At 46.8% G+C, this 12470-nt stretch overlaps 1 protein-coding gene across 1 annotated transcript in view; it reads right to left on the bottom strand.

Annotated features, from left to right (window-relative positions):
• The window catches only part of Myom2 (myomesin 2), a 66079-nt gene that overhangs the window by 821 nt on the left and 52788 nt on the right, over positions 1 to 12470 (bottom strand). Inside the window, exons 28-35 of the mRNA XM_052162416.1 lie at positions 10225 to 10338; positions 9968 to 10055; positions 9257 to 9295; positions 7535 to 7640; positions 3726 to 3889; positions 3471 to 3507; positions 1909 to 1931; positions 1369 to 1424 (exon numbers count right to left, since the gene is read on the bottom strand). Of these exons, the coding sequence (XP_052018376.1) occupies positions 1369 to 1424; positions 1909 to 1931; positions 3471 to 3507; positions 3726 to 3889; positions 7535 to 7640; positions 9257 to 9295; positions 9968 to 10055; positions 10225 to 10338 (627 nt within the window). The remainder of the gene's footprint in view (positions 1 to 1368; positions 1425 to 1908; positions 1932 to 3470; positions 3508 to 3725; positions 3890 to 7534; positions 7641 to 9256; positions 9296 to 9967; positions 10056 to 10224; positions 10339 to 12470) is intronic.

Below are 12470 nucleotides of genomic sequence, written 5' to 3'. Positions count from 1 at the left end.
AAAGACAGTTAGGAAAGGTGTAGGAGAGAGGGGGATCAGATCAAGATGTACTGTATGCACGTGTGGAATCTTCCAATAATACATTTCCAAAAGAAAAGGCCACCCTGCTCTCTGTCACGACCCCAGCACCTGCTGATCATTTATTACATCAACAACCCCTCGTAGACCCTGAAGGGAGGCCGGAGCAGGGGAGCCCTGTGCTATGGGGGAGGACCCAAGGAAAATGGTGGAATAGTTCCACTTATCCCAAGTTCTAACCTGGGTTAAACCTGGAGGATGGAGTAGCTCTATTATCATTCCACTGGACTTGTTTTTAAACTTTTCAAGTTTGTTTATTTCTTACTTATGTGTGCTCCTGTACGTCTCTGTGTGGGGATGTTTGTGTAAGTACAGCTCTTTGTGCAGGACAGGATAAGGTGTCAGAGCCCCTAGAGTTGGAGTTAGCAGAAGTTGTGAGGCACTGTGCATGAGGGTCGGGAGCTGAATCTCTCTCTCTCTCTACCCTCTCTCTAAAAGAAGTCCTTGTTCTTACCAGATGAAGCATCCGTCATCCCCTGCACTTCCTTTATATTTAGATTTAGGGGTCTGTCTTTCAAGTTCTTCCAGAAAATTCAGAGAATATACTCTCTGTAGCTCCTAACTCAGATGCTATAGCCGCACCCTTGCCTGGCCTCAACCCACTTGCCGCCTGTGACTGGTCATTTCATAATCACAGCTTCTGTGATGTCACCGTTACCCCATCTCAGGAGCTTTCTGTGTGCTCGCCGGCTGTTAAAGAGGTCTATAATTTTTGCATGTGGGCCTAATAAAGTCCTTTCAAGTGCCTATGTCCCTGTGACATTGAGCTAGAATCATGCAGCAGAGGTGCCAATTAGATATCAATAACTCTACTGATGGGAAGCAAATTAAGACCTCAATTATGGATTCTAAAACGACCTTGGAAATTGGAGCTGGGATTTTTCTTTTCTTTAATATTGAAAGAGTTGTGACTGCTCACATTCCAAGGTGGCTCACGGTTCCAGACCAGATGGAGTTCCCACCATCTTACTCAGAGAAGCCCCTGAACCAGATGCCAACACAACCATAGTCACCAAAATCCTTAAAGCAAGTCCTTGAGTCACACAACTTGCCTCACACACTTGCCAATCCCTCTAACACTAAGGTGCACCCCAACCTTGACTATTAGGCTATCCCGCCTGTTTGCAGAGGGCGACAGCACCATGGGAGGTAGCTCTGAGTGCCGTGCAGACTGAGTGGGGAAGGATTCCTGCTCTTGGGCTCCTCTGTGTCCCATCCTGAGATGAAAGCTGTGCTCTACCCTGTGACATGACATGCATCCCAGCCCTGTCCCCAGCCGTCTGCTCTCACCTTGCCTTCCATTATGGTCACCACGTCGGGTAAGCCGCCAATCACCTTGCCACGATCTACAAGGGAAAAGAGCCAGGTTGAAGAGTCACCATTGGGGAGACCCTATAGGAGGCCTGAAGCTGACACCAAGGGGTACCAGGGGGCAACAGGAAGTAATGAACTCATGCCCAGGAGATGACACAGAGAGCTGTGTTCTGGGTTGAGAAAGTCACCATGGGGACCACAAAGAATGCCTGACTCTGCAGGTTAGGGGACAAGGGGCACCAAGGAAATAGAAATGAGAGTCAACCGAACCAAGGCGGGGGTCACATCAACAACCCAAGGAGAAAGAGCTACATCTCACAAGGGAGAGGGTCCTGGTATCTAGGGAACAAAAATCCTTAAGAGTAGTGTACAGGCAAGAAGGGGCCAGGTAAGACATAGATGATCAGGGTGCACTTCAATTGTGGAAAGAAGGTTTGCTGTTACTGAGACACTAAACCAACCATGTGAAGTGTGCGCCTCCCCCAACCCAAACTCTATCTCCCAGTAAGTACTTACTCTTCTCTGCAAATGCAGCAGCCCTAGAAATCACGAGAGAAGGGAGAGAGAGAGAGAGAGAGAGAGAGAGAGAGAGAGAGAGAGAGAGAGAGAGAGAGAGAGAGCTGTTAGAGACGCCACTATAAAAGCATACCGTCGTACACATAAAAATTTTCCTAGCAATAAGAGCAAATAAATAACTAACATCTAATGACACAGAGCTATGGCCATACAGCCATTCCCCATTGGTTCCAGAGCTGAGCTGCAAGGATAGCAAACTCTATGGCTGTGTGAGTCCCTGAGATATACAGTCGTCTTCTCGTATAGCCTGTGCTCATCCCCCTGGGTCTGGTCAGGCACCTCTAGTCACTTACAACACCTGACGGAGTAGACCATGAAGTGTGTCCATGTGAAGACTTCCCAGCCTGTTAGCTGGGGAATGGTGATGGGGAAAAGGCTTGTAGGGATGAGCTTGCGGCCTTTGCCATGTTTTTAGTCATGGTTGGATTCCTCCTGTACCCACACGGAGGAATTGTGCTCAGATTTCTTGCTGTTGGGAAGGTTGCTAAAGCCAAAAGGAAGATGAGTGTGCCAACTCTCATAGCAAGTGCCTTCCTCAATCGCTTTCTACCATGTTAGTTTCGAGACCTCTCTCTTTCTCTCTCTCTCTCTCTCTCTCTCTCTCTCTCTCTCTCTCTCTCTCTCTCTCTCTCTCAGTGTGTGTGTCTGTCTGTCTCTCTGCCTCTGTCTGTGTCTCTCTCTGTATATGTGTCCCTATCTCTGTTTCTTTGCCTCTGTCTCTGTGTGTCTCTTTCTGTCTGTCTGTGTCTCTGTCTCTCTGTCTGTTTCTCTGCCTCTCTGCCTTTGTCTCTGTGTCTTTCTGTGTCTCTGTCTCTGTGTGTGCCTCTGTCTCTTTCTCTGTCTCTCTGTCTCTCTGTCTCTCTCTCTGTCTCTCTCCCCCCTCTCTCCCCCTCCCTCTCTCTCTCTCAACCTGGAGCTAGACTAGCTGGCCAGAAACCCTAGGGATGCTCCTTACCCAGCGCTCGGTTACAGTTGCATCCTTCTGTAGCCAGCTTCCTTTACCAAGCATGGTTCCCAAGGACCCACTGGATCGGCTAAGCCATCCCATAGACCCCAGGCATTTCGTTAAAGTGTCAGTTTCTGATTTATCATGCCTCTCAAGCATCCGCTCGACAAAAGCATCTCAAATATGTAAGAACCAAGGACTGTCCTCAGCTTTAACATTATAAAACTCACTCATTTGAAAATCTGAAGCATTCTTTAACAGTTCTTCCATGTGGCATGTCACCTGGGTTATGATGATTTACAATATCTATCATTTTAAACATTTAAAATAATCCAGGGTTCTGATGCCCCTATGAAGTTGGTGCACAATGCATTTCTAGTGTAGGAAAAAAAAATGGCTGCCCTATTATATATTGGATTACTTAAATTGCTATTTTTATCCCAGGAACATAGTATCCTTGGCATCACGAAGGCATTTATGGATGATCCTGTCCAGAGCAAACCCGCCCGCCCTCACACCCCCAGCAGACACAGGGATAACAAGCCGTGGGCCTTACTTGAGCTGCTGGAACTCGGCATACGCTTCATCAAAAGCTGCAAGGAAATAATCCATATGTCACTCTTGTCCCCACGTGCTTAGTTCCCGTCTGCCCAGATGTTCTACTAGATAGCTAATGGAATGAAAACTGACAAGTAATCAAACAAATCAACTGAATCTTCTCAGCTAATTCCCTCTAAGTAAAAGGCATGACGGTGAGTGGATTATCACGCCGCCCTTTTCTTTTCCGTGCCGACGTGGGTTGTTCTTGTACCTTGTCCAGAGAGGTCCAGTGAGCGCTGGTGGTTGTCTTTGCCATCAAAAATCTCAAAAGTGTATTTCCCCTTGTCCTTCTCCGTGGGCTCGCAGATCTGCAGCCAGGCCATCTCCTCGCTTCCTCCGATCCGCATGTGCTCACTGGAGGAGATCTTAGCCTCTCTAGGGTAGAACATGAGCATGCGCAGTTCAGCCTCGGGGGGTCTCACATTCGCTCACATCCGGTCAGGGAGGGTCTGCTCACTTACTCATGCCAATAACACTGTAGATTTTTGAGGGGTTTTTTCCTGGCTATTACAAACTTAAGTACATTAATAACTTGGGCCTGAAACCTCCGAAAGCCAAATGACCCACAATTTAAAGAACTTCAGAACACTTGAGTAAGTATGGCAGTTCCTAAGAATATCAGGCATGGAACATGACTTGACATGGTAATTTCATCTCTAGGTTCCTGTTCAAACGCTGAAAACAGGGAACTAGACACTTGAACACTCAACCTCTGTGGCGGCATCATTCACAACAGGCGATGTGGACAGCTACACGGGCCCTGGCAGGTGAATGGATAATTAAGCTGCAATTTATCCACATGGTGAAATAGTCCTAGCCCTTTAAAAAGAAGGAAACTGACACCACACCCACGCTACAACAGGCATGAATTCTGAGGACATGATGCTACAGGTAAGAAGCTGGTCACATGAGGATAAACATGTTACTGTAAGCTGAGTGCACTGGAGTTGCCAGACCCAAGACCAGAGAGTGTACTAAAGCATACAGAAAGTGTACATGGAAACATACTTCCATTTTACAATCAAAGGATCAGAAGATGGTTCCCCATGGCGTGGTTGCTCTGCACCCTTAAAATGTATGAAATAATAAATGTTATGTTATATGTACTCTAACCCCAACTTTTAAGATGCCAGTCAGACTAAAGCAACCGATCCCCTCACTGTCCTCCCAGTCAGCAGAGTGTCATACCACACTCTCCCATTGTCAAGCCAGCCTGCTTGATGTGGACACGAGTTTACAGTTCATTCATGGTCCATGTGTATACATAGTTTCCAAGCTACTACAATTTAGAGGACTGGCTGGAGGCTTGCCAAGAACTGGCCGTGAGCTTATAGTAATTCTATTATTCTTGCTGACCACTGTGTACTCTGTAGTTCAAGGGAAGAAAGTAATTCCCTGGCCCTCTTTACTGTAAAATAGCTCTGTCAGGTAACACTCATAGTGTGGGGACACAGAGCCTCCAATTCAGGATAGAAAAGTAACTTGTATTATGAAAGCAGGTGGGAGGGAGGAGGCCAAGAAGGCTCGGTGGAAGACCCAGCCCAGCAGGGAGAAAAGGATGTAATGCTAAGGCATGATGCATGCCCAGCAGAGCGCAGAACACTCCTGGCAAGAGGATGCATAGGGACCTGGTGCCCTTGGGAAGACAGAACCCAGAGGCCAAAGCTGTAGAGTAGGCTCACAGCTTCTCAGCCCGAATGCTTTGTTCACTACCTGATGGGTTCATCCCAGTCAGCTGGCTCTTTGTCTGAGAGTGGCACACACCAATACTAGACCTCCAGTGAGCTCAGAGAAAAGTCTCCATTACTAAAGCAATGGAAGAGTCACTGCAATACTCACAACTGCCCATCCCTACTGAGAAGCAATAATATATAGTTTTATAGTTTATAAACTAGAGTTTATATAGTTTTCTGGTTCTGGGGAAAAGAACATTCTTTCAACAAAAATGTAGTGTGCAATCAGACTCCCTACCACCCTTCAGAAACTGACTCTCCAAGTGTGGGTGAGACAGTGCCTCACAGCTTACATAGACGCATATGAGCACACAGTAGGGAGTCACACCCAGGCTGCCGATGCCTCCTCCAAAGCCAGGAGGAGGTGAGGCGGTGGCTTCACTGGGAGCAGACACACTGAAAAGGCCTCCTAATGCCTCAGCCAGCCCTGTAGACTCCATGTTGTTTGAGGATTGTAGCATACACCCTGGTTGTCAGAGGGACACAGCATCCACTGAACCTAGGGATTTATAATCTGCTTCAAGTGCTGTGTGACTCACTGGCCACCGTCCCTAAATCTGCAATAACTCCTGAGGCCTGTTCAATCTTGCTCTGCCACATGCTACCCATGTGGGCCTCAAGTCTGGAGATGTCATTTTCCCTGTCTCTATAACTCCAATACACTATAAGCATAGAGCGCTCCATCACAGGTCACAACAGCTGGTAGCCCTCACCAAAGTAGGAGAGCATCCACCCGTCACCTCACATCCCTATTGGAAGCCATTACCTCTCCCACCGTGCCTAAAGATCCTAAAGGTGAGATGTAAGACACAGAGGGTACCACATTCTGTGGCAGTCGGAAGTCACTGAGATTCAGGGGAGCTATTAGCCCAATGTGACCACTGCAGGAGAAATCTCCCAAACTGAGGGAACATACCCATCCCGAGGTCAAAGAGTGCTAGCTTTGTTTTTCCTATAATGACAGCAAGAAATCGTTTAGTGTCTGGGATTCTTAGTCTGGAGTGGTCCATTCTCTGATAGTTGAATCTTCCTATGTCTGCACAATACATTGATTTCACTCTCCGGCGAGAAAACAGGGTCCCTTTCTGAAGAACGTTTTGGTTGCATCTCTTCAGCTCACTTCTCATTGTGTGGGATGGATTGCCAGTCTTTTATTTTAAAGTGGCATTTTCTGCATTCCTTGATATATGACTTGCTTGAAAGCAAGGAACAAATGTCCATGCCTAAGTCTGCATTTTGCAAAATTCTCATGGACATCTATGGACTGTGTCACCCTATTGGGGATGTGGAGATAATCTTGGTGGGGGAAGAAGCAATATTGTGGGTGCATGCAAGAGCTTGAGGCAACACAGGCTCCCACAACTCCTGGAAGAGCCCTGATCTACTAGATCTGATCTGACATGGCTCCCAGCACACAGACAAAACAACACAAAGGACCAGAGGCGGCGGCTGCTTCCCCTGTCTTCATGGAAGTCTCCCCCTGGGTGGATGGGCCCTACAGGCAAGACAGATTCAGCTAAACAACACAGGTTGCACCCCAATTTGCCCTTAAATACATAAACATACCCTAATTAGCTAAAAAAGATATATATATAGATATATATTAGAATTAGAGATAGATTAGATATAGATATAGATTAGCAATATATATATAGATATAGATTAGATATAGGTATAGACAGATATAGATTAGATATGTAGATATAGATATTTAGATATAGATTAGATATAGGTATAGATAGATATAGATAAAGGTATAGGTATAGATATAGATAGATATATATGCTTGTGTAATAAATAATAAAGATCTGAATTCTGATACGATGCTAGTCTCTGAAGTCTGAATCCTGGGCATCGTCGTAGGCTGCCCCCTGATTCCTGGTTCCTGTTCCCACATCACCCACTGATGCAGGGTTCCCTACACCCTTTATTGCTATCTTAAATATTGGGCTTGTTTAGATTCTTGTCCTCTTACTTGTGTTTAGTAATAAAGACACTGGTTGGAAGGTTGGAGCCTGGATGCTAAACACTAGTTCCCTTGTTCTCTTCTCAGTAGCAGGAGGAAGCTTTGAGCATTGTCGCCACCAGTGAGCACTGTCGTGAGAAAGCTATTGACACCTTCTGGCATTCCCTTTTCTTTCTCCTTTGCCCAGACACTCCCGACTGCCCCACAGCCCACCCAGAGAAAGTCTGGCACAATTCCTGAGAACAGGGTCGGTCGCAGTTCACCAAGAGCACCAACACCCAGCCGCAGGATCCTGCTGCCATCCACGGCTCCCATACTCACTTGTGATACCAGCTGACCTTCATCTCCTCTGTGAAATACTTCATGAAGCACTGAAGTCGGATGCCCTCTGGAGTGCAGAGAACCTTCAGGGGTGAGGCAGAGGCTCCTGCAGACAACAAGATGCCATCTCAGGTCTCAAGCCCATGGCCTGATGGTAAGGTGCAATCCACAGCATCGATGCCTCCCTCCTCAAGTTGGTGGTCATCCCCTGGCAGAGCCATGGAGGCTCCCACATCATTCCTGTGTGACATCTTTTCATCAAATCATACCTGCCCTGCTGAAGCACTTTAAAAGGCCCTATGCTTAAGACCAAAAGTCCCTAACTTTAAAAAAAAAAAAAAAATCCACTCCTGGCCCTTAGCAGTTTGGCTTGCACAGAAAAATCAAAATAGCCTTGGTGACAATGACTGAAGACTTCTAGATAAATTGACCCAAATCTGAAGAGGTGGGAGGAGTCACAAAGTAGGGAGGAGTCAGAGTCAGCAGAAGGAGGATGGTGGCTGCAATCCTCTGTTCTCAAGACATCTATACCTCGCTCCTCTCCAACTGCAATGTCACCGAGATGCCAGGGCGAGGGGTGTCTAATCCCACAGAGACTTCTGTGCTTGCTCTCCCTCCCTGCCTCAGTCCCCATAAAAGATCCCTGGGTCTGCTTTGTGTGACGAATGAGCCCAGAGTTTCAGAAGCACCATTTGAGGACATGTCAGCTCTCTACATGTGACCAGCTCTGTCATCGACAGGTGGCCAGCCCCACCCCACCCCACCCCCAGCACATTGTGACCTAGGTGACACAAAACAACTCCCCGGAGGGTAAGAGCAAAGCCGCTCTTCCAAGGGCTTGCTTTGCCTCCCAAGCAGCATGTACACCCATGAGGTCAGCATGGGGTACCTCACAAGGTCTACCTCACAAGACCATTTGCAAAAACATTAACGATAAGCACACAGTTGTTCTCATGGAGAGCCTAGGGAAGCACAAGCCTCTGCAACTGAGGTGACGAGGATGTGGCTTCTGGTAAGTCTTGACTCAATGGCTGCGCATCCACTGGCCTATGCATGCTTTGGTCGCTTGACCAGAAAATGTAACTTGGGTATTCTTGACGTGTCTAACCCTTTGACATTAAAACAACATTCACATCTGCTAAATTCCTCCTGGAGAGCCTCGCAGTGGGCTTGCAGGAAGGAAAATACCCAAGTCTCATAGGGTCACAAGCACGTTTATGATTCATAGTTTGACTTTGTGCAGTCATATGTGGCCAGTGGGTCACAGGTTGGGCATGCTTACAAGTCGAGAGAGTCTAGAGTAATAACATTACCAGTTGTTAGCATGGGTGGTACTATTTGTTCATTTAAAAGCACGATTTTTGCTTTCCCAGTTTCTATACAAGGGCAAATGGCTCAATGTACAGACTATGAGGTTGGGGTGTTAAATATCTTCTGTTGCTATTCAGTATTTGAATAAAGACCAATGGCAGTTTTGGCCAAAATTAAAAAAATTGCCCAGGTTGAGGAAGGGCAAACGGGCAGTGGTGGCGGAAACTCCAGTACTCACATTTTGAGGCTCTGAAGGAGCATCATGGAGTGGGCAGGTCATTCCCTGTCACCAGCCCAAGTCCAGGCACGGGGCACACTCTGGCCATTAACATCTTCTGAGAAGTGAGTGCCCACCCCAGGAAACAGACGCTTCAGCCAACAAGACTTGAAAACCCAGGGGCTTTTACTCACCACACACGCGACTCATTGCCAAGATCATGTCCTCGTACACTGGAAGGGAGAAGGGAAATGTAACACCATGGGTTATGACTTTAACAGAAAGCGGCATTTCCCAAGTCTAATTAAATTGACACAGGAAACGGCGATATTCATTTGAAAAATGAAACATTAAAATGGTAATATTTGTCCATAAAAGGCTTATGTGCACCGTAAATCCTTCTAACCTATTCGCTTTTTAAACGTGGGACAAGAACATTTTGTTCAACATAAATCCAACTGTACATTGAATTGAATAACTTCATAAGAGCTTCAATCATCTTAACTACATCCATAAGGAATCAAACCTGGCTTCTGATGAGGGCGGGAAATGACATTTCATCTAAGCCCAGAGTGATACTGTGCATTTCGCTACACTCTTAATGCAGACAGAGTACAATCTGTTTTTCTTATACAACATTACTACAGAGCCAAAATGCACCCAGCTCAGTGTGTGTGTGAGCGCACTGGTGTAGCACCTGCCGTTGTTCATGGACAGAATGGAGTTCTGCTACCCCAGGGGGCACAACTATAGCTTCCCCGTAGCCCATATCACACAGGCAGAATGGAGGCCTTCTCAGCAAATACACCCACAACTAAGGGTGCCCGTGAGCATTCCTCCTTGGTGCCCCCTCATTCCATGGACAGAATGGATTTTACTGTAAGACGAAGAAGGTGTCATCTCACCTTTCCCAGCTATTTCCAGGACAGATACATCTTGACCTCTGTCATCTTTCAAAGTTGCTTTGTATTCACCATGGTCCTTCTTAGACAACTATGAATAAAACACATTCCATATTTAGGCAGAATCAGTACCTCGATATAAGATGTTGTATTCGGACATTTTCCTCGCCAAACGTGGGAAATCAGTGCGTGAATTAGAAGGCATTGCTGAGTTCACACGTTATGGAGAGCGCCGTTTTGTTTCCGCGGCTGCACAGTACCTTCGGTATAAGCAGCTCACAGACCCCCTTCTCCAGGTCTGGCAGTGTCTCGGTTTCATAAAGAACATCATCCTTGAGCCACTTGAAAACAGTTTCCCTCTTGGTGTTTGCAACCTGCAGAACAGAAATCCTAAGTGAATCACGATGGCTCAGAAGGAAAAAAAAGATCCTTCAGGGATAGTGAACCTCAGAGCTAAAGACAACTCCAGCATTTACCCCTCAACAGGCTCAGCACGGTGCTTATGGAAAGACCTGCCACTTCTAATAATGGTAAAAGCATTTCTCAGTTGTCTTCCGGAAACAGTAAGCCCTCACAGCTGCCACCAAGAGGACCCATGCAGTTAGTAGGTGTGAAAAATCTCGTGTTTAATAGGAAGTGTCACTAATGGGGCCTGAGAAAAGTGATTTGATCTGTGGATCCAAAGCTCCGTGGGTCACCGAGAGACCTCTCTTTGAAAGTGGGGTATTCATGGGCATGAACACGGAGGGAGGAAGGAGCCACAGAGAGGAGCTTCCCTGTGTGGGAATTCCTTACCCTCTGGCTTTAGAAGCTAAGCTTTTCAGGGTTCTGATGGAGTGAAACCACACTCACACGCATGTTGCTGACATGCTGCCCCTAGAAGACGCTCTGCTTTATGTGACAGATGTTGGACCTAAGATGACATTGGATTCCAGGAGTCTGTATCTCCGTCCATACAGACCCCACACAAGTCATGCCAGCAATGGAACATTAGAAATGATGATGCTGTTTGTATATGCTCGGCCCAGGGAATGGCACTGTTAGAAGGTGTGGCCCTGTTGGAGTAGGTGTGTCCCTGTGGTCGTGGGCTTAAGACCCTCATCCTAGCTGCCTGGAAGTCAGTCTTCTGCTAGCAGCCTTCAGATGAAGATGCAGAACTCTCAGCTCCACCTGCACCATGCCTGCCTGGATGCTGCCATGCTCCTGCCTTGATGATAATGGACTGAACCTCTGAACCTGTAAACCAGCCCCAATTAAATGCTGCCTTATATAAGAGTTGCCTTGGTCATGGTGTCTGTTCACAGCAGTAAAACCCTAACTAAAACAGATGTCATAGGACTGGCTCTATAGACCAGTTATGCCATGTGTTTGGAATTTCCACAGCAGCTATATGTGATATTGTCACCAGTGACATCAGAAAATAATCACATACCCATACTGTAGGTACTGAGTTAGTCCCCACAATCGAGAGCCCACCGCCTAGTACAGCGAAGCCTTTCACGGAGTCTAAGGAGTGGATGGAGCCCGTGCACCAGCTACCCTGGAAGCAGGTCTCCCATCTCCAGCACAGAACATGAACGAACACACACCACAGGGTAGTAGCTTCCTTGTCTTTCTGGATCTCCCTGCTGTGCCAGCCTCTGCCATCCTTCCCTGCCTCTAGGCTCACACTATCATCACGGTGGAAGCTGCTACTCCGTGTGTGGAATCAAAGCCTTTCCGATGCCCTTCACTGTCTTCCCAAAACAGCCTCAGTCCACCTGCGGGTGGGTACAGGGGTCTCACCCCACACACAGCCAGCATGTGTCTTCTCTGACCCTGTGATTCATCTCTGCCTGTGATCCGTCTCTGATGCTCATGTGCCTAATAGGTACATAGATGAGCAAAGAGACTTAGGAACGAGCTAATTCCTCAGACGTCACATGCACACCACACCCATCCTCAAGGGATGCTGTTCTTCCTTCACACTGCTGTGTGTGACAAACTCCCAACACGTCTTCTTCTTCTTATGATTATGGTTTCTATTCAACACTTTTGTTTTGAATGCTTTTCTGTAAAGATAAAAGTCTATCCTAACATATACTTTTCCCCACACATTTTTATTACACAAATCAATTAAGAAGTATCACCTGTCACGGTGTCACTGAATGAAGTAATACCCAGAAAGATGTTTTGCAGAATGTATCGAAAACCAAATGCATGAGATTGCAAAATACTCAAGGTCCAAGAACAATTACTTTTATTTTCCTGATATCTGTGTCTACCAGTCTATGCATCTCTGTGGTCAGGTTACTCGAGGTAGTTTCAAACATTTACAGGAAGTTACATAGCACCAGAGCCCCAGGAAGTAGACCTTACATTTTTGCTCCCTGTCCTCAGGATACGGGAAGATCAGTATGTCCTTGTGCTGTGGTCAGAACCAAAGCAGTGGTCACTCTCCTCACTCCTGGGTCTAACATCTGACCTCCTAATGATCTAAGCCTTATAGTAATGCCAAGGCCTAGAA

This window comes from Apodemus sylvaticus, chromosome 18 (assembly GCF_947179515.1).
Source record: "Apodemus sylvaticus chromosome 18, mApoSyl1.1, whole genome shotgun sequence".
Taxonomy (NCBI): Eukaryota; Metazoa; Chordata; class Mammalia; order Rodentia; family Muridae; genus Apodemus; species Apodemus sylvaticus.
The sequence above is the reverse complement of the archived record's forward strand: the minus strand, read 5'-3'. Positions and strand labels throughout refer to the sequence as shown.